Source organism: Choloepus didactylus, chromosome 6 (assembly GCF_015220235.1).
Source record: "Choloepus didactylus isolate mChoDid1 chromosome 6, mChoDid1.pri, whole genome shotgun sequence".
NCBI classification, from domain to species: domain Eukaryota; kingdom Metazoa; phylum Chordata; class Mammalia; order Pilosa; family Megalonychidae; genus Choloepus; species Choloepus didactylus.
The window spans coordinates 73687737-73714633 of record NC_051312.1 but is presented as its reverse complement, the minus strand read 5'-3'; the positions used below and the strand labels follow the sequence as shown (position 1 = coordinate 73714633).

The 26897-nt window shown below is 42.2% G+C and overlaps 3 protein-coding genes and 2 non-coding genes across 6 annotated transcripts in view; 4 read left to right on the top strand and 1 right to left on the bottom strand.

The window, feature by feature from the left end:
- The window catches only part of TRIM66 (tripartite motif containing 66), a 69909-nt gene extending 47481 nt beyond the window's left edge, over positions 1 to 22428 (bottom strand). The window contains exons 1-2 of the mRNA XM_037840045.1: positions 22154 to 22428; positions 15413 to 15713 (exon numbers count right to left, since the gene is read on the bottom strand). Of these exons, the coding sequence (XP_037695973.1) occupies positions 15413 to 15713; positions 22154 to 22159 (307 nt within the window). The 5' untranslated portion in view covers positions 22160 to 22428. The remainder of the gene's footprint in view (positions 1 to 15412; positions 15714 to 22153) is intronic.
- Positions 10607 to 12082, top strand: LOC119537544 (E3 ubiquitin-protein ligase Hakai-like). The gene has a single exon (XM_037840046.1). It carries the CDS (start codon positions 10607 to 10609, stop codon positions 12080 to 12082), a length of 1476 nt encoding a protein of 491 aa, XP_037695974.1.
- Positions 12485 to 26658, top strand: RPL27A (ribosomal protein L27a). Of its 2 annotated transcripts, none has more exons than XM_037840048.1 (5): positions 12485 to 12489; positions 24297 to 24360; positions 24790 to 24865; positions 25450 to 25624; positions 26486 to 26658. In XM_037840048.1, the coding sequence occupies exons 1-5, from the start codon at positions 12487 to 12489 to the stop codon at positions 26612 to 26614; spliced, it is 447 nt and encodes a 148-aa protein (XP_037695976.1). In that variant the 5' UTR covers positions 12485 to 12486; the 3' UTR covers positions 26615 to 26658. The 2 variants fall into 2 exon arrangements, with proteins under 2 accessions (XP_037695976.1, XP_037695975.1); XM_037840047.1 differs by lacking the exon at positions 12485 to 12489 and adding an exon at positions 23849 to 23910.
- LOC119538929 lies at positions 25010 to 25139 on the top strand. The gene has a single exon (XR_005217711.1). It is a non-coding gene; the product is annotated as a small nucleolar RNA SNORA3/SNORA45 family (small nucleolar RNA).
- Positions 26259 to 26390, top strand: LOC119538930. Its single transcript, XR_005217712.1, has one exon. It is a non-coding gene; the product is annotated as a small nucleolar RNA SNORA3/SNORA45 family (small nucleolar RNA).
- Positions 26659 to 26897: the final 239 nt, after the last annotated feature.

The following is a 26897-nucleotide window of genomic DNA, read 5'->3' as shown; positions in this document are numbered from 1 at the left end:
ACAGCAGTGGTTCTCAAACTTCACTACAAGTTTGAATCACATGAGGAACTTGTGAACATTCTGATATCCAGTGCACAACCCATCCCAATTACATCAGAATTTCAGGAGATGGGGTCCAGGTTTAAAACTTCCCAGTGCCTTAGAGGGAGGGCCCCTTTATCCTGTGACTGAACCTGACAGCTCCTGCAACTAAGTAAGTCAGGCTGTGGAGTAGCACTTGCCCAGTTTTCAAAAGAGACTCCAAGAAGGTAAGACTTTGAATGCAGCTGTGATATATTTCCCCTCTGGCAGAGAAAAGAAGAGGGCAGATTCCCAACAGTCAGAAGGGTCTCCTGATACCCCGGCACCCTGGGGGTTGCCATTAAGTTGGAGGACACATCTTACCTCCCCTAACTCCCAGCACAACTGAAGGACCCATGAACAAGCTTAGGGTGCAGCCTGAGGTTTGACATCATGATGACCTCTGCTGGGGCCAGGAGAGACGTGCTGAGCCCAGGAACTAGGGAGGCAGCAAGGGATGGGTAGTCCACCCTTCAGACTTGATCAGCAGGGCCAAGGCAACAGGAGCACCAAGGGCTTATGTAGAAAAAAAGTTCCAAGGAGCCAAAGGAGCACTCACAAAGCTGGCAGTGGGTTAGCTTAGGCCACCATGTAGGAAAACATATACTCCAGGTGCATAAGTCTGAGCCCAGCCCTAAGCAATCCTCTGAAAGTTAGGAAGCCCTTCATTCCACAGCTCTTGTTCAGGACTCCATGAAATGTTGCAACTGGGGCCCAAGCTCCGGCCCCAACAGAGAAGTGGCATCCTCTGGAGCAGCCTCATGCTCCTCTGCCATCTCTCACCTGTAGAACCAAAGCTGGACAGAGCTTCACTGTTCATCTAGCCAATGCCCTTCGCCATACAGAAGATGACGTGGAGGCCTAGAGAGAGGATGGGGCTTGACCAAAAACCACAAAGCCCTTGTAAAACATAGCTGATACCTTGGCCCACTAAGCAGTCCTTGGTTACCTCTGTGGCCACAGATAAGACACTCTTATCTCCCTATGCCTCTGTCAGCCAATACTTAAGGGAAAAAAATCTTTCTGGTTATATCTGCTGACAGGCTGGCCACCCTCATCTCCTGTTCACTTATCAGTCCTGAACTCCCACCCAAGGGTATCCCCAAGTATACTGGGAATCAGCTAAGGCCCCCGCCGCACAAGCCTCTGAAGCCTTCCTCTGGTCCGTAATTCAGAGCAGTACCACCTTCGAGAAACACATTGTACCCACTTCTGAGATACTGAGTCCCTGCTAGACAGATAGATTTTCATCCAAAACAACCCCTGAAGTGGCTGCTGCTCCTGCCCCTGGCTGCCAGCAGGCTTACCTTTGGCTCCTTCTGCCCTGTGATCAGAGCAGCACCTGGGAGAGAAGTCAGACGAGCGACAGGTGAAACCAACATGGTCCCAGAGGATCGTGCTACCAAACACTCAAGACCACCCACCCTGCACACTGCAGCCAGCTGGGCTGCAGGCCCCAAGCCTCAGGGAGCCGGGTACCAGGTGGGGTAGAAGGGGCAGCCTGAATCCTCTCCTCTTTTCTTTGATGCATCCTTAGCCAGGACTGCAATTCTCCAGCTCACCTGAGATGCTCCTGCAAGAAAGAGCTTGGTTGACGACTCCTGTTCCTGTTTATCTCCAAGGCTCTGCAGCAAAATTTCCCAAACTGAACAGCAAGAGGGAGACCTCAAAGAGGCGACTCTCTTCCTAGCTGCATCTCCTTCCTAATCCTCTGGGTGCCTTGGATTAGAAGCTCAGAAGAAAGAAAATGAGAGTTTCAACTTTCAGGAACTAGCTTTGTCGCCCTCTGCACAGCTCAGGAGGCCATCACTCTCAGCCTTTTAGGACTCGATCCAAAAATCCTTCAGCCCTCCATGTTCCCCAAAATGACAGTGTTCATGTGAGGCTGGAATCTGCCCCGATCCGGCAGCTCATTTAAATAGAGCTCATCACAACAACAGTGTTGGTGGAGAAGTGAGTAGCTGCAGGGCCCTGGGGACCCCCTGTTTATACATAGGAAGAATGATGCAATCTGGGTATCAGAATAGCAATCCAGAATAGAATAACAGGCTCACGCAGCAGCGGTGCCTGCACAGCCAGAGCTCAAGTTGACACACACTGTCAGCCCCACACTGCTGCAGCACGCAGATGCCAGGCACACACTCTCACCGCATCATTTTAAAAATCAGCAGGAGCCCGAGATATTCCTCTATGCCCCCGGCACTAAAGGAGGGGGGAGGGGGGGCCTTCGCCAGACATTAAAATCTGTCTCCTACACACTCACCTGCTCCTGCCACTTCACCTGAAGTCCTTATCCTGTGACGTCACAGTCAGTTGCCATAGTGACCAATTGTCCGTCACAAGCAGAGAATTAGGACTTCAGATGGAGAAGACACACATTTTGATGCATGAAGGTCCTGGGAGGTGTCCCCTGGCAGCTAACTCTACTCCCCAGGAAGGCATGGTCACAACACAAGCAGGGAGAAAAAAAAAGGGAAGAGAAAACAGGATTGAGTTAGAGAAAAGACATTAGGATGGGACAAGATGACATGTACAGGATAATTTCAAAAGCACAGAGCAATCAGATGAGGTGGAGTGACAGGGTGGTCACTTGGAAGTTTGGCAGGAGGGTAAGTTCTGGAAGAGCCCTGAATGTTAAGAAGCCTGACCTTTATCCTAAAGTCAAAGGCAGACAGAAAAGGTTCTGGAGAGTGACAGAGCTGGGCTTTATGATTATCTTGGTGGATTGGAGATAGGGAAGTCAGGAGTAGTCTTTTACAGCTGAGCATTAACGGGATCCTGAATGAGGGTAGAAATGGAAAGAACAGGACAGAAGAGTCATTTCAAAGAGAACCAGAGGGACATGACCAAGATAGGATGTTGGGGCAGTGGTCTGTGAAGATAGAGGAGTGAAGTGGATGGCCTATCATGAAAAAAGTAAGGCAATAGGAGGAAGAGGGCAGTTGCCATGCCCTGTTTTCCCCGGCACCCATACCCTCATCAAAACCAGGCCTCCTCCTCCCCTGCCTGGACCAGTGATTTCCAAATTTGGAGGGTTTATTAGAAATCCTGAATCCATCAACTGCGAATCTCTCGGATGTGGGTGTGGGGCCACAAGTTTCCCAAGTAATTCTTAGGCATGCAGACCAGCACTGCTCCAAGGTCCAACAATGTCCCGGACAACTACCACAGCCTCCTAGTAGGTCTTCCTGCAATTATCCTTCTCCTCCAATCATCCTTCTCACTGGGCCAGAATGACCTTTTAAAAATATAGATCTGATCATATGCCATTGATCAAAAACCTTCAGTGACTCCCCCATGTCTAAAGAAGAGCTTAAACTTGTTGAGCCCCTTCACAATTTGACACTAAATTTCCTTTCCAAATAAGAGTTTCCACTTCTCTCCTTCAAGCATCCAATATTTCACCCAAAATTAACTCCTTCCTGTTCCTAATATTTGCCCTGCCCTCTCCTCTGTGAGCCTCATCTATACTATTCCCCACGTGACGTTCCCTTCCCCCATATCTTTCTGGCCCAGTCTATCTCTTGCACCGCTATTTCTACTTGACGCCACACACAAATTCAAACCCACCCAATTTCCCCAGATGGAAACTAATGCAGGGCTCAGCGAACTACAATCTGTTTTTGTAAATAAAGTTTTATTGAACACATTCATGCCCATTCATTTCTGTATTGTCTATGGTTTTTTCATACTACCATGGCAGAGTTAAGTAGTTGTGCCAGAGACAGTATGCCCACAAAGTAAAAAATATTTATTATCTGCACCTCTGCAGAAAAAGTTTGCTAACCTCTGACCTAAAGCAACAGCTACTTAAATTGTTCCATCCTAACTCTCTGGAGCTCAATTCTGATTCCAAGCTCACGCCATCCCTGTGACTCTAATTTTGATACCTGGGTCACATTTGAGCTGTACCTTCAGGTTTGGGTAGCATGTTACTAAACAGGAAAGAGAATTTCAGGAGGAGGGAATAGCATAAACAGAGGATTATAGATATCAAAGTGTAAGGCCTCTTTGGCGAAAGATTAGGAAGGCTAGAAAATAAAGAGGAATGGCAGGAAATAAGGCTATAAAATCAGTTTGGGGACAGATTGGAAAGAGCCTTGAAGACCATGCTAAGAAGCTTCTGTTCAGAACCGCAAACAATAGGGAAGCTTTTGGTAGCTAAAAATGCAAGCCCCGAATCTGGGGAGTGATCAGGGATGAAGCCAGAGGATTTGGAAGCATAGCACAGAGAGACAATAGTGAAGTGAGGTCAGGAAAAATACCACCTCAGGAAAGAACAGAGAATAAACTGAGATTAGGCAGGAGGATCCAGGGACTATGGGGCAGGGCCAGGTAGCAGATCTGAACAAAGATTCACGAGAACCAGATAACTAACTCAGGTTGGAGAAGGATCCACGGCCTTCCAAGCCCATGCTCCTAGGAAACACATGACTGTGAAACAGACTTTCTGTGCAGAGAAAGTACCCACAGTGCATGCAGAAGGTACAGGAAAGATGAGTCTGGATTCATCTCATCTGATAGATTCTCACTGACCCAGGAGACACCTCTATCTCCTTTTACCCCAAATACCTGGGGTCAATCCAAGGATTGATGTACTGACACACTCCATACAAGGTCACTGACACCATTTCCAACTGGGCTTGCAGGGAGACAGGATCCAAGGGCAGTATCGCAGTCCAGGTCTGCAGTTTCTGCTAGCCCCCAAGCCAAGGCAAGCACTGGCCTGGCAAGCAAGAGAGCTAGCTTTTGTTCTGCCTCTGCAAGTCACCAATTATGTGACCATCAGCAGGAGTCTAGCCCTTTCTGAGCTCCTACTGTGCAGTGAGGGTTTGAAGATGAATTCTAAGGGCTTTTCAGTTCTATAGCCTCCAAAGCACTCAACCATGACTGGTTCCACTTGAATGAGAGCTCTGGCAGGCAAGAGGCCCCTTCAAGACCCCTTTCACCAATTGCAGCCACCTTGAACTCACTCTCTCAGCAAATCTGTTACAGCCATAGCCTTCCAGGCAGTTCTAGTAGCAGCAAGCACATCCCCCAAAACACAGCCTGCCTCCTTTCCATCATCAGGGGAATTGCTCTCCCAGTAACAGGTACTGTTCTGAATTGTCTGCACTGATCCCATGCCCTAGAGAGCCAATTAAGGTGAGGAAATGGTTCTTGAAGAAAAAAAGTCACCCTGCTGATAGGGCTCCGGATCTCCAGCTTCTGCACCTGCTGCACATTCAATTCAGCCTAGCTCAGCAGCCTGCCCTCCACCTAATAGATGTGGTTCAGTGCCCACCACAGATCCCATCAGGTCGGACATACTGTTCAGCACCTGGAACTACCAAACAGCAGTTACCTCTTCTCTCAAACTCCTGTTGCTGGGATCCTCCTCCTCCTGCCTCCCACTCATACCCTAGGCCATTAGATAGAGCCCCTCTGGCTGAGCGGCTCATTAAGATAACAGTCATTTCCCTTTCTGACTCTGAGGTTGTGGCATCTTGCATCAGTTCCTTCTCTTTGGATCATCCTAAAGCCCCAAAGGCCTGCCCACCTAGGGACAGTGATTGCTCCCCCTTTCAGCATTAGTAGTGTGCAAGGGACATGCTGTCACCCTTCACTAGCTTCAGGAAGCATGGGGCTAAGAGTGTTATTTGGTGTTCTCAGAACTCATCAAGTCTAGCCCTGAAAGTCAGAGAAGGTCTGGGATTACCCAGCTGATTCGTGCTAGAATTCAGATGAATTCCAGAGGCTATGACTTCCAGACCAGGACTCTTTCCACATCCTGAGTACATCCCCCACGACTGCATGTAAGATACTAAACAAGTAGATTCTGGAATCTGGATCTCAGAATCAAGGTATCCAGGCCAGGATTTTCCTTTTAGTTGATTTGAATAGAAAGAATAAATTATGTTCCTTTTATTCACATGGGGAAGGAAATATCCAATTGCCTTTCTTCCCCTAAAACAACAAATAAAACCATAAAAACCCTGAGAATTTCTAAGACAGAGCCAGCACACAGTAAATGGCAGTTTCCCTACAGAGCTTGCTACATTTATTTAAAGTATTGTTTGGGGATCCAGTGGCCAACTTTCTAGCTAGAATTTGGCCTGGGGCCATTTTCAGTTATGCTTAAAAGCAAATATTCCAATTACATATTTCATTGGCTAAGGAGAGCCATTTCCAACATCCAGTCCTTCTGCACAGAGTCTCTGGCTCCAGTCATCCCACTGCATGGCTAAAAGCCATTGTGTGCCCAGCACACTCCTGCTCTGGTCCCAATCACTAGCTTTGGAAGACCCTTGCCCAGATGGTCTTCTCAGAGCCTGAGACATGATGCAGACCCATTTTCCTAGTGTGCTGGAGTTTCTGGAGGAGAATTCCAACTAGGCTGTGGATCTATTAATTAAAGATTTGCACCTGATAGCTCAGGCTGCAGGGTTGGTTCTTTCCTCGAAGATTATCCATGGTCTCCCCAATAGTTTAGTGATTCCAGGTGAGGGTGGACTCTGCCCCTGAACAAGGTGTTATAATGTAGATCACAAGCTTTTAAGACAGATAGACCTGAGTTTGAATTCCTGTCCAGACATTTAGTTGTGATGCCTTAGACCTTAAATTTCCAAGGCTCCAGGTTCTTTATCTATAAAACGGAAATAATATCTATCTTTATAGGGATGTTGTGAAGCTTAGAAAAGATAATTCAGGTACAAGTGCCCAGTACCTGTGTCTGCCAACCAATAGGTGCTTGATAAATGTGCTTTGCACCTCCAACTTGAAGAATGGACAGAGCAGTGTTATAAGTGAAACAAGTCTTCCCTACAGCAATGGCTGGTCTTCATGGATTCACTGATTGAATCATTTTTCAATAAATATTCAGTTAAAGGTCATTCTGTGCTGGATTTTGTGTTCGGATGCGGAGATGTAGAGATGAAAGGCACAGTCTAGTTGACTGAAAAGATGCTCACTTCATGCGCTCCCCTCATTTCCAAGCCCCCATGGAGGAGACCTGGGGAGGATCCATAGTGATATTAGAGTCAAAAACCAGCTGGAAAGACCCTGAACCCAGCCAGGTACAACCTCTCTTCCATTTCACACAGCAACTGCCTGGTTCTGCCCAGCAATCACATGAAACAGGTTTCTAGAAATGGATGTGCACCCAAGCAATGCAGCCTCATCTAGCTGGGGAAGGTTGATGCTAGAAGGACCTCTTTATTCTTTAGCCTCTACCTATCTTCTTTGCCAACACTCTACCTGCCCCCACATTTTCTTTTTAAAAATTCCAGATTGGCAAAAAGATGATGAGCCTTCTGGCAAATCTGTGCTCCTACTCTTCCGGATAAATAAGCTGTACTGAAAGAGCTTTCCAAAGACCCACGTTCATGTATTAGGTATCTCACTAGGCTCGCCAGAGAAGGGTGAAAGCTCTGCCTTTCATCAGGCAGCTCATTTGTGCGCCGTTCTTTCAGTCATTAAGAAAACATTCAGAGAGCAACTGCTATCCACCAATACTAGTCCATGGAGCAAACTGAGACAGAATGCTCCTGTTGGCCAAATTTTATTCTTCCAAGAAACAGCTCAGGTGAGCTCCCCTTTGTGAGGCATTCTCTGAACCTCCCAGTTACTGATCCTTTGCCTGAACTGTGAACAATTTTCCATTCACATCCTTATCACACTGTGTCATCTGTTTACCAACCTTCATTAGAATCTGAGATCCTTGACGGCAAGGGCCCTGTCTTTTCATTTCTGTATCCTAAGTGACATAGGATCTGGTACACAGTAGTCATTAAATACTTGTGGAGGAGACAGACAGACAAACCAACAATTACATCATAGTATAGAATCCTAAAATTTTCAGGTAGCGGAGAGGAAGCTTATTCTACCCTTCTCCCATAAATACAAATGTGGAAGTTATATAATGGCCTAGCCAGACCATAGGGCATATTAAATAATAAAAGATGACATATATTCAAGAAATTGTCTCTGGTTGCAAACCACATGTGTTGTTCCCACCTGTGCCAGTTTGAATGTATTATGTCCCCCAGAAAAAGCCATATTCTTTGATGCAATCTTGTGGGGCAGACATAGTAGTGGGGATTAAGTTGGAACGTTTGGATTAGGTTGTTTGCATGGAGATGCGCCCCACCCAACTGTAGATGATAACTGATGGGATATTTGCATGGAGGCGTGGCCCCACCCATTGAGGAGCCATATAAACGTGCTGACTCAGAGACTCAAAAGGGCAGCATTGGCAAACCGGAACAGTTAGTTAATATTATCATCATCCCCATTTTATAGGTGAGATAATTCAAGCACAGAGAAATGAAGTAACTTGCTCTTATATAACTACTAAGTGGCAGGCAGACCAGGGCTTACACTCAGATGCCCAGGCATACTGACACAAAGCTCTCCATTTTTACTCTCCATTGCACTTACAACAGCTTGGCAATAAAAACTATGAATCTAATAATTATCATTAGTATGTCTATAGCATTCTGACTTTAGAGTCAAGCAAAGTCTTAAAAGACAGGCATTAAGTGATTCACTTTAAAACTCCTAGGTGAGCCAAATAAATGCAAATCACACAAAGCACTGAAGGAAATTAGTTAGTCTTAGTGGGAATTGGAGAAGGAGCCAGAAGAATTAGGAAATAATCTGATTTTTAAAACCTTGAGACAATCTATATTAGAAGGTATATTTATATAGTGGAATGCAATACAACAATGAGAATTAACAAACTATAATGATGATTCACAAAGTGAATGAATCTTACAAAAATAAACTTGTGCAAAAATAAATTAATTAACTAAACCAACCGACCAGCCAAACAAAAACACAGTCCCAAAAGAATACATATTACATGCATGATTCCATTTATAAAGATCAAAAAGAAGCAAACATAATTTGTAGTGATCACCTCTGGTGGGAAGTACAAGGGAGCATATAGAGTTCTGGGAATGTTCTATTTCTTGGTCTGAGTGCTGGTTGCATGGTGTGTTCATTTTGTGAAAATTTATTAAGCAGTACACTTATGATTTACGTCTTTATCTGTATGTATATTATATTTCAGTAAAATTTTGATTAAAAAAACCCTGGAACTTGGATTACCCTCTTTTCAAGTACAGAGATACAGTCATTAACTCCTATAAAGAGGGTTCGCCATGGCCTATCAGCATCTGAGGGAGGCAAGAATCCTGGGACCCAGTTAGGGTTCTCTCTGATTTAACTAACCTCAGTGCTCATGTTTCTGAGAAGTTAGGATTTAGGGGATGATTATGATTGCTGAATCATATAGATATTCCTTTTTACCTTCTGGTATTTTAGAATAGACAGAAATACATGAGATCTCTGAACTGTAATCCAATTGCCCTGATCCTGATAATGACTGTATAAATATATAGCCTTTATCATGCACCCTTGTGATTGTAAAAACCTTGTGACTGACCCTCACTTGTACCCCTTTATCCATTTGAAACTCTTATGATCACTAAAGACAGCCCCTGTTTATTAATGAAGGGCCCTGAGTCAGCCCACAAATAACCCACCCCAATTCCAAGGCTATCTTGAAGCTGGATCTAACCAAAATGGACCCACCTGACATGTGCAGTAGCTTAAACCTAAATCTATAAGTAACCTATACCTCTTTATAATACTAAAAATCACACCCATCATAATTTTAAGACTGCCATTTTCTGACATATGTTCTATGACTAAGCATATCATCAGTCTGCACATGCTCAATGATTAGATCATCTCTAACCTCATCATCTTGAGCCATTGTGCTCATTATCCTAAAACCAGCCCATATTTTGATACTATAAAACCATCAGAGTTACTGCAATTCAGAGACAATGATTTTTGGGCCGACAGGCCGTCTGATTTGCTTTGCAGGTAGCATTAAACTCTTTCTTTCTTTGAAACCCAAGTGTCATGGATTGGCTGTTACGTGCATCAGGCAGAGAACCCATCGCTTTTGTCTGGTTTCACTCAGGGATAGAAATTATAACTTGCTTGAAATAATATAATTATCTCCTTAGTTGGTGTCTTTTAACCCTGGGAAGGTATGGAATTATGTATAGTATTAAATATTTGGGCTGATTAAAAGTAATCTGTGAATAGTTGGTATTTTAAATACTTGCAATGTTTAAAAAAATTTACCATATTAGCATATCTAAGAGATCCCAATTAGCCTTGTGATCTCAATTTAAAATATATAATTAAGCAATTAATTTAAACTTGAAATTTTAGTTGAAAGGTATAAATTGTACAGTGTGTAAACAGTACTGGAACTTCTAAGACATATTTAAGATTCACCGTATTTATACATTTAACTTGTTGGATTTCCAAGAGTTCCTTAATTAGAAAGGTCCATTTGTTAGACAATTGAAATACTTAAAAGAAAAGAAAATGCATTCAATTCATAAAAGCAATTAACTGAATCTGTAAATAGGTTCAAATACTCACCAAATACCCTTTAAAAGTGATTGTTAAAATTTGCTACATTTGTAAATAAAATAAGATTTGTAAGTTAGAGTTAAAAGCTTAAGGAAGAAGGAGCCAAATCATGGATCACACTGATAATGAGTTACAAGGCACTAATAGTTCTGGATCATTGGGTGGTCTTGATGTTCGTAGACGAATTCCTATAAAGCTCATCTCCAAGCAAGCGAACAAAGCTAAACCTGCACCTCGAACACCAAGGACGATAAACAGGATGCCTGCAAAGGCTCCTCCTGGTGATGAAGAAGGATTTGATTATAATGAAGAAGAGCGGTATGACTGTAAAGGGGGAGAACTATTTGGAAATCAGCGAAGATTTCCTGGACACCTTTTTTGGGATTTTCAGATAAACATCTTAGGTGAAAAGGATGATACACCAGTTCATTTCTGTGACAAATGTGGATTGCCTATTAAAATCTATGGGCGAATGATTCCGTGCAAGCATGTTTTTTGCTATGACTGTGCTATTTTACATGAAAAAAAGGGAGATAAGATGTGTCCAGGCTGTAGTGATCCTGTGCAGCGAATTGAGCAGTGTACACGAGGTTCTCTCTTCATGTGTAGCATTGTTCAAGGGTGCAAGAGAACGTATTTGTCTCAAAGAGACTTACAGGCTCATATCAATCACCGCCATATGAGAGCTGGAAAACCTGTTACCCGTGCTTCACTTGAAAATGTTCATCCTCCTATTGCCCCACCACCAACTGAAATCCCTGATCGTTTTATGATGCCGCCAGACAAGCACCACATGAGCCATATTCCGCCAAAGCAGCACATCATTATGCCACCACCTCCTTTGCAACATGTGCCTCACGAGCACTATAATCAGCCACATGAGGATATTCGTGCTCCTCCAGCAGAATTGTCCATGGCTCCACCTCCACCTCGTTCGGTCAGTCAGGAAACCTTTCGTATTTCGACAAGAAAACACAGCAATTTAATAACTGTCCCTATTCAGGATGATTCAAATTCAGGTGCTAGAGAACCACCACCTCCTGCCCCAGCACCTGCTCACCATCATCCTGAATATCAGGGTCAACCAGTGGTATCGCACCCTCATCATATTATGCCTCCACAGCAACATTATGCACCACCCCCACCTCCTCCACCACCAATAAGCCATCCAATGCCACATCCTCCCCAGGCTGCAGGTACTCCTCACTTGGTTTATAGCCAAGCTCCACCTCCACCAATGACCTCTGCTCCACCACCAATAACCCCTCCCCCTGGACATATTATTGCCCAGATGCCACCTTATACGAATCATCCTCCTCCAGGACCTCCCCCACCTCAACATGGTGGTCCACCTGTAAGTGCACCCCCTCCTCACCATTATAATCCTAACTCTTTACCCCAGTTCACTGAAGATCAAGGAACTCTGAGCCCTCCATTTACACAACCAGGGGGAATGAGTCCTGGTATATGGCCTGCACCAAGAGGGCCACCACCTCCTCCACGAATGCAGGGTCCGCCTTCTCAAACCCCACTTCCTGGACCACATCATCCAGATCAGACAAGATATAGACTGTATTACCAATGATAATAGTATTTTGAACTGAAAATATGATGAGAAAAAAAAAAAAAAACTATGTATAGTCAACCTTTTAATTAAGCTTTGACTGTTTCAGGAAGGAAAAGCACCTCTTACAGAGGTGACTCTTAGAACACTTAGGGTCTTGTCTCTTAAAATTGTTTTAAACCTTGACCTTAGGACAGATTTCAAGTACTATACTGTAGTGCAGATAAGTGGCTCAGTTGAGCACAGCTTTATTGTAACAACTTTGTTCCAGTAGTGTGGTAACTGACCCAGAGGTGACCATTTGTAATATTTCCTAAAAAAATTTTCGTTGTTCCACTTTCAAAAGTATTGCTTTTGTTAAATCCAATGTTTAGTTTTTCTTGTGATACATTTTGTTAACCTGTGTAAAAGGATTAAATTTCGATATGGTTGTCAAAATGCTGTTTTTATGTGAATTTAGGTGCAGCTACATACTGTTTTTTTTAAAACCATATGTTTTACCACTAATTTCCCAAAGTTACAATAAAGCCCTAAACGTGGAAATTTGCTAGAATTTACTGTAAGGCAGAAAGTTAAATGGTGAATTATTTCACGTTAAGCACTGAAATTTTGAGCTATAGCAAGTATATAATACACTTCACTTGGATGCCTTTTAATTTTTAGGCAGCCTCTGAGGCACCAAAATACATTTGAATTCCAGTACAAGATATATTTATGTTTGTAATGTTCAAAGGCGTTAATAATTATTTGGATAGATATGGCCAGAGTAATCAAGTCTATAGGCTCCAAGCTGGTGGGGGATGCTGTATTGTTTTTTTCTTTTCCCCTGAATGGTTGGAATCATAACACATCACATTTATTAACTTTAAGTAACATTATTTTAAATGGTGTCTGTTAGTTGAAGTGTGTCCTGCTTTGCTGATTGTCTTAAATATTTAGGGCTGTATAGGCTTTATATAATTCCTCTTTTTCTGTGCTTAAGTAGTTTTTTCTTTATTTGGTTTTACACTACTATTTGAATGCCATGGAGAAATTTGAGTAATGTATTAATGAAGGACATCCTTGTAATCACAAACCTACATTTGCTCATTTTTCATTACTGTGTGAAAAAAGCTTTTCCTCTAACTTGAAATTTGAAAACTATTAATTATTTCCTTAATTATTTCCTTTCCTTTCATTGATAAAGCACTCTAAACCTGGAACATTTTAGCATGAAGTTAGCAGTGAAGACTACCAGATGATTTTGTATTGGAGAAAAGTAATGACTAAATTATGAATTTCAGTGCTTTATAAGGTGCCTTTTGAGTCAACTTTTGCATTATAGGGGCTTGTTACAGTCCAGCTAAGATGACCACTTACAGTTTATACAGAACTCATGTATAAATTGACATTCTTAGGATATTACTATATCCTTTGGAAAAAACCCTGTGAAGTTTTCCTTCCCCCTAAAATGGTGCATAATATAAACATTAAATGTATAGTAGGCAGATACCGTTTATTAGTTTGTAGTATATAAATTTAGAACATGTTTCTTTTTGGCAAGAGAAGAGCTGATTGCTAATTTACCATTTTATTCTGTCAGGTACAGGCAAAACAAATTCTCATGTTGGATGATCAGATGCAAAGGTGTCTGATCTTAAAGCTGAAGTTAGGAATAATATAAATGGCCATTTCAACCTTGACCGGCCGAAAATATCTATTACTTTTTTTTAAAAAGTTAAGTAAGTGAATTTTCACACCTACCAGTTTGAGAGTCCAGTGTTAATGCAATATTTCTAGTGAGAATTTCTTGTTATTAGAAGCATGGGAGTGAAATAGTGTGAAATGTTGGTGAATACTTCTATCAGATTACTGTAGGTACTTGGACTGGTGTAAACTTGATTCTCTTTAATGCCCTTGTTTAATACTGTTAAAATATTACTGTTAAAAATCCAGTACCATTTTTTGTTTCATGTAATGAGAAATAGCCAAATTCACTTTAAAGTTTCTCAACTACTTATGAAGAGCTCTCTTGTTTTTATTGAAATTCACTAGAGATTGGAATGTGGTATGAAACCACTTATCCTATACATTGGACAAAAAATTAAGTATCATGATAAAGTTCCATGTTGAAAGAAGTAGGCCTTTTTAAAAATGATTTATTCTCAGTTACGTTTAAGAAATATATTATGCAGGGAGTCAGATCACCTGAATGTGTTGTAGCAAACAAAATTTTAAAATGGTATTAGACTTGAATTCATCCAGTTGGTGTTTGAATGAGAATGGATGGGTAGAAGCATAACAAAATTACTGTTAGTGTTTCTTTCCTTAAGGAAAAAAGATGTGAATCCCAGCCTTATTTCAGGGAAGCCTTTGAAGCTATGATGGACATAAGTCTAAATTAAATGTATGTGTGTTTCATTATATTGCTCTTAAGACTACTGAGGTGGCAGTTTAATTCTTAAAAACAATAAAATGGAAGCATAAATACTAAAAAAAAAAAAAAAAAAAAAAAAAAAAGCTTAAGGAAGAACTAAATTTTTAAACTATAAGTTTAAAAATCAAATAATAAAAAAATTCAAGTAGACCATGTCTTTTCGGTGCCCCAAACTCTCAATGGGCTCAGAGAGGTTAAGTAGCTTGCCCAAGGTCACAAAGGGCTCAAAACCCGGATCTGAAGCCCACACTCTTAACCACAATGCTACCTAATGCCTCAAAGAAAGCCTAAACTTGTCCTATGAATCATTTTGGAAATACTGCAAAGAACAAAACAAACAAAGAAGATCAATGATGATGTCTCTAAGTGTTACCAATTTATTTAACTTTTTCATCCTATGAGTTAATTCAACTGATATTCACCATACCTCTGTTATGTGCCCCATGTGAGAATACAGAAATAAAGGGACAACGTTCCCTTCCCAACCTCCAAGGACTTTACAGTACTCAATGCAATTGTTTCCTAGGAAACGTGACATTCAGGAGCAGCAGATAGCTCACTAGTCAATGTGATTCTGTTCAAAATCTGTTCCTGAGAAACCCTAAGTGCCCAACTGTTCTTCTGCCATAAGAGATTCAGGGGGCCAGGGCATGTCCTCTATATCTGGGGAGTCGGTCAAACCTTAAAATCTTTTCAGGGTTGTCTGCCACCACTTTAAGAAAATCCCATGCATGAAAAGCCCCAGCTTACAAAACATATATTAGGCATCAAGAGGATTTACTTTGTCTCAGATTTCCTGAAGCATTCCTTTCAGAGATGGGTGTCCCTTGGGCATTTAAATTCTTATTCTTACTACACCTGAAATTCAGTTCCTATGAAACAGGAAGAGACCTGTTCTGTAGAATGAGATAGACCTGTAGCACTTTTGTACTTACCATCTGTGATAGTGCCATGAGCCTTGGCAACCTGCTCCAGCTCCTGAATCAAACCCTGGAAGCAGTCCTTACAGAACAAATGCTGGCAGGGTAGAAGCCGGGAGCTCACACCTTGCAGGTCTTGTCTGCACAATGAGCAGGTTGGTACCATGGTCTCCATCTGTCCACTCCTAGAGCAGTGTGGCATACCCATAAAGCTCATGCCCATGTCTGTGCCCATGTCCATGCCCGGGACTGGGGCTTTTCCGCTGTCCTCAGGTGTGAAACAGCGTGTAGAGCGAGCAAGCTCCACTCCCTGTAACTGAAGCACAAAACAGCGTGATTTATTTCTTTTGGGAGGGGGGAAGTTCCTGAACAGGTCAGAGAAGCCTCAAGAGCACAAGGCCTGAGAAGTTCAGGTCAGATCCCTTCCTAAAGTTAGAGGCTCATGGCCCATAGCAGGGCCCAGCCTCAACCTCTCACTTAGGCCCAGACAGCTTGGAATCTTGGCCTGGAGATGTCTCCTAGGTTTGTGTGTTTCTTAAGGGGTTTGCTTACCTTCACAAGTGCCCCAGAACTACCTGTGCCTCACCTCATTGGTGGATGAGTTTGATCCAAGATTTAACTTTGAAAAGGGAAATTCAATTGACAAGTTTATGCCAGGTGCTTTCTATACTTTATCTCAATCCTCACAACCACTCCTGGAGAGAGGGATTGTGATACTTACACAAATTCATTAAAACCTTGAAGGACAGGCAGAGGAAAATGGAGTTGAGTAATCTGCACAAGGACAGAGACAGTAAATGACAGAGTTCAAATTCAAATCCGAGATGGAAAGAGGTGATGGTACCACATTATTGTGAGTGTAATTAACAGCAATGAATTATGTATGGGTGTGGTTGTAGTTGAAAGGGGAAGTTCAGGATCGTATTAGTCACTAGGAGGAAAGCTAGAGATTAAAACATGGGACTGTATAACATAGCGAACCCTGTTGTGGATGGTGACTGCAGTTAATAGTACAAATACAAAATGTTCTTCCATGAACTAGAACAAATGTATGTCACTATTACAAGGTGTTAGTTATAGAGTGGTATGTGGGAAAAATACAACTAATGCAAACTATGGACTATAGTTAACAGTAATACTGCAATATTCTTTCATCAATTGTAACAAAAGTACCACACCAATGCTATGTGTCAAAAATAGCTGGGTGTAAGGCGTAAGGGCTTTTTCTTTTTGGGGCAATGAAAATGTTCTCAAATTGATTGTGATGATGAATGCACAACTCTGATTATACTGAAAGCCACTGATTGTACACTTTGGATGGATTGTATGGGGTGTGAATAAAACTGTTTTTTTAAAAAAATTCAAATCCAGGTCAGTCTGATTCCAGATTCCACATTTTTAACACTGAAATGTTTCTCAAACTGAGGTCCACATGCATATTTTTACGAGTTCTCTCCAATAATTATTTTTAAAGTTAGTGTTTCATTCTGACAATAGAGTTTTAAAAAGTATAAATATTCCAGATCATCTACATATCCACCAAGAGGAGATTTCAGGGGCAGTCTTAAGAGTTTACGAGCTAGTTTACGCTGTGCAGTATTTGTCTCAGGCTAATAAGAAGAGAGAGGGGCAGACTTCATTGGTAAATGATGCACTCTTGCCACGTGAACTCTAGTATGCCATGATTAATGTTTCACAGTACTAGGAAAAGAAAAAGGAGGTGACGGAATTGGGTCATTGTCATTGTAGCATCAGTTTGCCAAACTTAGCCACAACAGCAGCACCACATTTAAGTTGTGGTGGCAATTTAGTTAAGCAAAAGCTCATCTGTCATATGAAATTAATATGAATTTGATTGTTTTTGTATTGTAGATTTTAATTTTATCATTGTATGAGAGCTAAAAGCAAAAGGAACTTGTACCTGGTTTTACATTTGTACTTATTTAAAAAATAATAATCAATTCATCTCGGAGGTTCTGTAATTATGCAAGTTTGAGGAAAAGATAACTCTAGCTCAAAGTCTTTAAAACCTTTTAGGGATGAAGGGTGATGGGGCTGGGAGAGGCCGGGATGCTTGAGGGCCCAGCAAAGTGCCATTTTATAAAGTATGGAAGCGCTTTCACCTCTGATTCCTCCTGGGGCTCTGAGGACTGCTATTTCTCAGAAAACAGCCATAGCAGCAGTCCCAGTGAGAATAAGGGCAGTCAGTACTAAAAGGTTTAAGAATGGCCAAGTTTATTTCATTAAATCAGTGGTTCACAAACTTTTTCATCTTGAAACGCCATTACGTTTTTAAATTATTGATGATCCAGAGATTTTATTTATGTGGGCTGTATGTATTGTTATTTATCATATTAGGAATTAAAACTGAGAAAAATTTTAAATATTTATAAATTCATTTAAAAAAAAAGCCCATTACATGTTAAAATGAACAACATATTTTTTAAGAATAATCAACGATTTTCAAAAAATTAATTTAGTGAGAAAAGTGACACTGTTCTTTCAGTTTTGTAAATCTCTGATGTCTGAGTTAATAGAAGACAGTTGGATTCCCATATTTGCTTCTGGAGTCAATCTGTTACTGTTGTTTGAAGAATATAAAGAAAATATAGCTTTACACAGATATATAGTTGGAAAATATAGGAATTTTTAATAGCCTTATCAGATAATTGTGGATTTTCTTCTTTGTGGGTATTCTTTAATACCATACTAAAATTCAACAAGTGGTAGTGTCTTAAAGATTAGTTATAATGTAAAATCTGAAACCACATCAATGAACTTTCCTAATTCTTGTACATTAAAATCCACTGGTCTATCTTGAACTTTGAACTGCTCTTTTACCCAGGCATGATTTTATAACACCAGGCATTGGTCACATGGAAAATACTGGTTCACCAACTTATCACAAAAAAATCACACTCCTTAAAATCACCTCCAATCATCAGAAAAATCACTGAGTATTAGGAAGCTCTCAAGCTCATGGCAGCAGCTGTAAGTTTCCCAAAACTCTGTATTTTGCTTGAAAGCTCAAATTTTGTCATTGGCAACAAACACTATCATTTTTTTTTCCTTGAAGTGACAGTCTCACTTCATTTTTTAGAAAATCTCTGCCAAATTCCCAAGCCTAAATAATTGTTAGTTGTTCTAGGAAGTAAAACTGGTGTTCTGCGATATTAAAAAAAAAAAAAAAAAAAAAAAAAAAAGGTTAGTTCAGCTTGCAACTCAAATAAATAGCAAAATTGCTGTTATTCACCATCATACTTTGATATGCAGCAGAAATGCTTTTTGCATACTTCCAATTTCATCACACAAATATTACATATACATTGAAGGATCAAGATTTAATGAAATTTTTTCTGCTTCATCATGGACATTATTAGATGAAACTGGCTTTTAAAAAAAAAAAACAAAACTGCAAGTGCCTAATGATAAAGAATACAATGACTAGTAGCAGTTTAATGCCTAAAGCACCAAAAGTTTTACCCACCATTGTCTTGGCATCATCAGTGCAAATGTTAATCCAGTGAAAAGAGCAAATAATATCTTCATAGTATGAGGAAAATTGTTTTGACCTTGTGAACTCACTGAAAGGGTCTCAGGGACCCCCTAAGTCTACAGACCACACTTTGAGAACTGTTTACATTGGACTGAGCATAACAATCCTGGGAGTTCAGGGAGGTGGCATGGCTTTCCACAGCCAGTGGATATCATACAGGGTAAGGATATAAGGAAACAGGTACTCTATTTCTGTCTTAGAAAAGTAATTGAAGTAACTTCACGAGGCCAAAAGTTTACATTAAAGCACAGCCAAGCAATGAGCCACTGATATGAGGACAAAGGAGGAAGGTCAAATGCCCCTTTTCTGACTCCTTCCTCCAACTGCTTTTTGCCTTGACCTAGTTATTTCCTCCCCTCTTTCCTATCTTCCCTGTTCTGGGAGAGCGGAGGGGATAGAGATTGGGAGACTGTATCTAAGCCAGGGGTGGCAAATTCAAATGCCTACAGGGCCAGGCAGTCTAAATAAGTGAAATGCTCCACCTAAAAGCATGTAGGTCCAGTGTGACCAAAGTTTTTCAAGACAGTAGAAATCCAGATTTTTGTTTTCATTTTAAAAGATTGGCAACCAATTAAATTAAAACACAGTGAAACACCATGAGTCAAACAAAACTTACCAGAAGCAACCAGCTTGTGACCTCTGCTCTGAGTACCTGGACTAAATGAAAAAGCAACTGAGGGTTGGAAAGACAAGAACGTTCATGAACACCTTGCCCATAAACCACCTGCTGTACATCCCACACCCAAGAGGGAGAGAAGGGAAATGCTCACCCGAATTTCTTTGACCTTGCCAGGGGAAGACAGAGCAAGTCTTCCCACATCAAACTGAGAGTAAGAATTTCAAGGACTGTTAGCATGGGTATTACAGAACAAATTCCTCAAAATAGTACTCATTTTGGAGAGAAACACCAGATAATAAGAGAGCACCCTCTCTAAGCTAGACCCTGTTCGAATGTGACATAGCATTTAATTGTTTACTTGTTCACCGTCTGTCTTAGACCCAAATCCTAGAGCAGAATTTTTTTCTCGTTCACCATTGTACCCTGCCCTTCATTGCCTGCCATCTATATATAAAAGACTGAACACGTTCAATATTTCAATAAGTACATGTTCAATATTTATTTATGAAATAAATGAATGAATCTCATTTTTGGTCATTATACAGATGAGAAAATGGAGATTCAGAAGAATATGCTATTTGTTCCATATCATTGAGCTAGTAGAAATAGAGTTAGAAAATGAACTTGAGCTTCTGTGCTCTTTCCACTAATTTTATCCTCTAAAATTAAATTAAAACCCAAATATTAAGCCCTTCTTTTTTGTGTGTGCTACTGGATAAATTGTCCTCAAAGATTCTAGCATTCCTTTCTTTACAGATTAATAGTAGTGGGGTTTTCCAGTCTAGGTTCCAACAGAGCTTCTAGGAATATAATTGCCATGTGTTACAATTAGATTCTTAAAAAAATATATCCAACACAGGAAGGAAAGACCCCTAAAAATTGCTAATCCTTGCATTAGATTATTTTCACTTTGTGCAGAAAACAACCCCACCTGTGGTCCTATAGATTTCCCCCTAAACGCCATATATCAAAAAACTGATAAAAACAAAAACTTCTAAGCCTGATGAAGTTGAAAAGAAACTGGAACCTATACATACTGCTGCTGAATAAGATGGTAAAATCTACTTGGAGAAAAAGTAGCAACATAAAATGAATCATAAAAATGTTCATATCCTATAATACAAAAGTCTCACTCCTGGCAATTTATCCTAGACAAGTTATTCAATAGAAGGAAAAAAAAAACTATATATACACAAATGTTCATTGCACCATTGTCTCTAATAAAGAACACAAGAACAATAAAAATGGATATAAAATACACAAGAAACTTTTAATAAATTACGGTGCATGCCGAAGTTAAATTATTCTTTAACTATTAATAATAATCATGAAGACTGGGAAGAAGAGAAAGGAAAAGACATGGTATTAAATGAAAAGCAGAATACAAAAGGATTTGCATACTATACTCATCAGCTTTGCAGACAGCTATGTCTCCTATGTCCTGTAGGGTGGTATGATTTGAGGAGCTGATATTTATAGTTTATAGTTATCAAAATTTTCTTTAATGTTGTACTGTCTTTTCCATTACATATGTATTTTTTCAAGTCTTTCTGATATAAATTCAGATTTCTGAGTTTTTCCTTAATTCTCACTTAGAGAGAAGCAGAAATCCTGGCTCTTCCCATCTTGAATAAACAGCCCCATGCTTGGAAAAGGAAAGTAATATAATATTTTCAAATGTCCAAGTCTAAAGACAGAGAGCAAAAAAACAAGGCAGGATCCATCGAAACCACTGTTGCCGTCTGAAGAACAGATGATGAACTCAGGAACCCAGAGAGAAGAGGAAGGGAGAGAGACTATCAGGGCCCTCTGTCAGAGTGGGAGTGTTCCTGAGGCCATCTGGAGAGAAGCATGGGGTAGCAAAGAGGTCAGCACATTTACCTGCCTCGCCAGGCTGATGCCTGGCATCATCTCCCTTTTGCTCATTTCAGATATTTTCTGATGCCCTGCCTCTCTGGGGGAAATATACACACAGAGCCTAGATACTTGAGATCTCACAAGGCCAGGCTCTACTTCAAGAGAGATGTCACAGAGCAGGAGGCCTCTCAGAGGTCATGACCAGTGTCATGTCCTGGGTGCCTAGAAGGGGAGGGACAGGTCACCGAATGCCTAATATCTGGTTGTTTCTCAGTTTTGCAGATATAGAACTCAGCTTGGGCTGCTCTCTCAGAGCTGGGTGACCTACGCAAACTGACGCCCAATGAACCCCAAGATCTTTATATTTAAGACACATGATTGCCTTGTAATGGAGAGGGAGCTGGCTAGAAAACTAGAGCCAGAGAACTGCCCAGGTACTCCCTCTACCCTGGAGATCAAACCATCGATGAACAGACTGCTGGGTGAGCACAGAACCCAACACAGAATGCTGGGTCCACTCAGGAAGGTTTCCCATTTGGCAGGGTGGCCTGAGGGCCAGGACATAGCTCCTCTATAACCAATGAACCTGGCAAATATCCAGAAGCAGTGTCCCATTGCCTAGAACCCTACCTCCACCTTCTGTACAGTCTTGGTCCTCGTTCTGGGCCCCAGTTACAGGACATCTGATGATTACTTTCCATTCCCACGGCCCTTCCCAGCTTACCTCCATTCACAGACCATCTTTCCAAGGGTAGTTTCTGGGAAGCTCAGCTCATCCTTTGTTCAGTTACTGCAGTTTTGATTTCAAATAGAGAATGATTTCTTCTTGGACCATCCCCCCCCAGTCTCAAGGTCCCTCTTTCTGCTGGCCACAGGCAATAAGTGATTAAGGGTTGAAGGAGTGCTGAACACCTTAATGCTGTGAGGTCACAGAGGGCGTGGTCACGAGGTAAAAGCAGAGGATCTGGAGGGAGAAAACTAAAAGCAGGGTCCAGGTTCTGCCTCTTACAAGCTCTGCAGCCTCTGGCAACAAGCCTCACTCAACCCCTCTATGCCTGTTTTCTCATTCATAAAATGGGGCCATCTTAGGCAGAAGTATTTTGTAAACTGCAAGGTGCTCTAAAAATGTTGGCTATTATCACTGCCGACTGGGGTGATTGGGGAAGAAGCAGAATATAAGGTGGGCCTTAATGGTTGAGGATGGTTCAGAGTATATGGTCAGGAAGGGGACTGGATCCTCAGGAGATAGAGGCAGCGAGAGAGAATTTAGGATGGGGGACTAGAATATATTTTAGCTGAAGGGAGTGAAGCAGAGAAGATAAATACACACAGAGGAATTGAGGGAATGGGATCTTGAACTCTGTTCGGATCTGGCTTAAGACAGGAGGGACATCTCTTCCACTTTTAGTGAAGAAGCAGCGTTGAGAATAGATCCATTCATTATTTATTCAACAATCATTTGTTAAAAGTGTACTACATGCCAGGAACAAGGGGTGCAATAACCCTTGAGCCCAAAGGAATTTGGCCTACTAACAAAGACAAATGTGGGTCAATAATTATATGAGAAGTCTGTACTAGACTGTGTGGTGGCACAAGTGGGGAAGTGAGCAATTATGATGGACGTCGTCACATGAGAGGAAATGCTAGTATTAGGTCCAGGTTGAGCAAGGGCCTTTTGGTCCAGGAGAGGAGGGAGTCAGGAGAGTGGAATAGGTTCAAGCGGAAATTAAAATGCTGTGATCAGAATAAGTATTTCCAGGGTCTGGATAAAAAAGGACCATAAAGCAACCAGGCATACAGGTCCCTGAAACATAGGAAGTTGTTGAAGCTGAGGACGCCCAGGATGACTGCATGAGGTCAAACGAGAAAGGGAGATTAAGGGCCCCTGCAGCAATGTGGACGAACAGGTTCCAGTGGGTGGTAGAAGTGTTGGGGGGGAAGGGGGGACGGGGCGTCCGCATGGGCTTCCAAGAGAGCGGAATCAAACACGAGTGGGCATTGCCCTGAGGCCGCGGTTAAAGTATCAACCTCCACCGATGGGGCCTAGGAGACCCCTGAGAACAGAGCGAGACACACAGGATCGGTCAGGGCTGGGTATTCGGGAGGGGCTGAGGAGTGCCGAGGCCTTTTTGCGTCGGCTTGGACGGGTTGTCCGGCCAAGGCGTCAGGCAAAAGCCGCGGTTCACCTGGACCGCGGCGGCGCACAGTACGACTTCAAGAGCCGGACTCCTCGACAACTCTCAGCCTCCGCGCCTGCACTGAGAAGGGCTCCTGGTCACCAAGGACAAGAGACCTGGGCGATGAGGGAACCAACAAACCGGAGAGCTATCAACTGGAAGGAAGAAAGTCCGGGAGAAACAAAGAAACCCCGCCCGAGGCCCGCCTCTTTGGCGGAAGTCAGGCACATTGGCTCCGCCCCCGAGCTCGATACCTCGCGAGATTTCGCGAGGGCCTTTCTTTTTCGTCTCGGCCGCCGACATGGTAGGTACCTGTTTTTTAGACTCCGTTTCGTTCCTGGCGTGGGACTTTAACTCGACTCCTATTGCCCCATGGCCATCTCCCTCGCAACCTTGGCTCCGTCCTTCATGGCCGGCCGCAGGGCAGGGAATCCGATGTGGACCCAGGCGGGGCGGGGTGCTTGGGGCCGCGTGTCCGGCTTGGGGCTGGGATTTCTGAAGCACGCGGAGGGGGGCACCCGACCCCGCGCTGATGAGGCCGCACAGACCGAGTCTTGTCCGTAACTTGAACTCTGAAGAACCAGAAAGCGAGTCTCCCAGGCCTACAGGCTCCTCGCACCTTGGGAAGCTTTGCGCCCAGCCACTTCTCCCTGAAGCCTTACAGATCACTAAACTCCCTTTTCCCCACAGCCTTCTAGATTGAGAAAGACTCGGAAACTCCGGGGCCACGTGAGCCATGGCCACGGCCGTATCGGTAAGTGCCAGTTTTCCCCCCTGGTCGGCCTTGGGCTCTTCCTGCCGTGTCCCTAACTAGTCAGGAGGTAGATAGTTTAGAAGTGGGTGATAGCTTTTTGCGGTCGAGTTTACATTGAATTTGTTTGTTATATTGGCTTTACTCTTTGAAGATCCTGTAGTACTCCAATTTTAGAGAATTTCACATCAGTGGGTGGATAAAAATCAAGCCGGGAGTACAGTGTTGAATTGGTTGAAGGCATAGAATACCGTGAGTTCTGTGATGTGGAAAACTGAAGAGATGTTTAACCCGGAGTCTTAAAGGAATAGCAGTGGTGAATTGTCGACTGCATAGCATAAGCAAAGGCACAGAAGGGTGGGAAAATGCTTTGCTTTTGAGGGAAGTAGTATTAACGGTCTGTGTTAGCCCTGTAGCTTTGTATTCTTGCAGGCAAACACCGGAAGCATCCGGGAGGCCGGGGTAATGCTGGTGGCATGCATCACCACAGGATCAACTTCGACAAATAGTGAGTGTTTCTTAAACTGTGCTTTCACTGACAACCTTGGAGTTAGGGCTTATGGGGCTGGTTCAGAACATCTTAACACACATCTTATAATGCTGCCCATATTATGTTTTACCACATTAACATATGATGTGAACTGAATTTGCCATCGAGGCTAGAGTCACGCTTGGGTATTGGTTATTGCCTTAGTGTGCTAGAGTCCTCGAAAAATAAGTGCTGACCTTATTCACTGGCTGTGGGCCTCATGACACAGTCAGTCACCAGGTCAGTAACATGCATCAGATTGATCTATTACAGGAGTGGTTAGAATTTCCATAGAATGCAGGCAAGTGGCCTGAATTCTAGCCTTGGCAACTGCTTCTGACTTGATCTGTGACTTACATAGGTGTGAGTCCCATGAAGTAAGGCTATGCTTTTCAATTGATAGTGTTTGGTGGCCTTTAAAATCAAGTGCCTGCTGTGTACCATTCACTCTACTACACCAGTGAACAGCTTACACTTTAATGGGGGCAGGTAGACTACACATGATAAACATAGCTTCTTAATATTGGGGTAAGGTTACGAAGGTGGTTGTCTCGTCTTCCCAGTCACCCAGGTTACTTTGGGAAGGTTGGTATGAGACATTATCACTTGAAGAGGAACCAGAGCTTCTGTCCAACTGTCAACCTGGATAAATTGTGGACCTTAGTCAGTGAGCAGACACGGGTAAATGCTGCTAAAAACAAGACTGGAGTTGCTCCCATCATTGATGTGGTACGATCGGTGAGTAAATTGGATATTGTCTTTATATAGGTCCTTGCCTCTTCCTTTCAAAATTCGGGGTATCCAATCCATTTAATTTCCAAACTACCCAGTTACTTACTAGATAATTTCACTTTTTGGTTAAATAAGCACAGGTAATTCACCATGACCAAACTGGACTCTTCTACCCTTCTCTCTGCCTTGTTCTTATTTTCATTCTCAAATGTGAATATAGAGCCATTTTTTTTTTTTCAGTATGATTGATGCAAAATATTTGAGTGATCACTGCCACATTTACTTAGTATTTCATTTCCTCTTGAACACATTTCCAGTCAATCTTCCTACCAGTTGTCATTGCCCTGCTTCAAACAGATTTACATTTCTTTTCTGGGTTATTGGCAATAACCTTCATAGCTGTTTCTAGTCATTTTACACAACCCTTGCATTTATGTGAGACATGGTTCCTTCAGGGGTATTTTGTATCCTACAAAATAAAATCTAATATATTCTATTGTAATTCCCCTTCCTAGCCTGTTAAATGCCTTTGAGCAATTGTGGTTAGACAATCAGGACATCGACATTGCTGGGAATGTGATTTTCCCTATCTGCTTATCGGGTGGTAATTGAGCATGGGAGAGCGGGGATTTGTACCTCTCCTGAGACTAAAGTCACATCCTGACACAGCACTTGTCCTGGTGTGCTAGAGTCCTCGGAGAGAATCTGCTGATCTTGATTCACTGGCAGGGGGTGATCAGTACTTCTGCTAGTGCCCTGATCAGAAACATGTCACACCTAGCTCCTAAATTCTGGATTATGAAGCATCTTTTAGGAAGTTGGTACCTGCCTTGGTGTATTAAAAACCCTTTTTCTTTGTTCTTCTAGGGCTACTACAAAGTTCTGGGGAAGGGAAAGCTCCCAAAGCAGCCTGTCATCGTGAAGGCCAAATTCTTCAGCAGAAGAGCTGAGGAGAAGATCAAGGGTGTGGGGGGAGCCTGTGTCCTCGTGGCTTGAAGCCATGAGGAGGGAGGTTCATTAAATGCTAACAAATGCTTTTCCCTTGTGGTCTGAGTGTAGACTCTTTGATCTGAGTGTAGACTCTGAGCATAGTTAGCATCAGGAACCCACCTTAACCAGGTTTTAAGAAGAAATGTGGAGGCCTTAGCTAATTAGCAAACTTGAACCTTACTTTCATATATAAAATGAGAATGATACCTCTTGATAAAATTTTAGATGAACACCTGTTTGCATTATTTACAGTGGGTGGGAGAATGTAGCCTCATCTATTTCTTAGGGA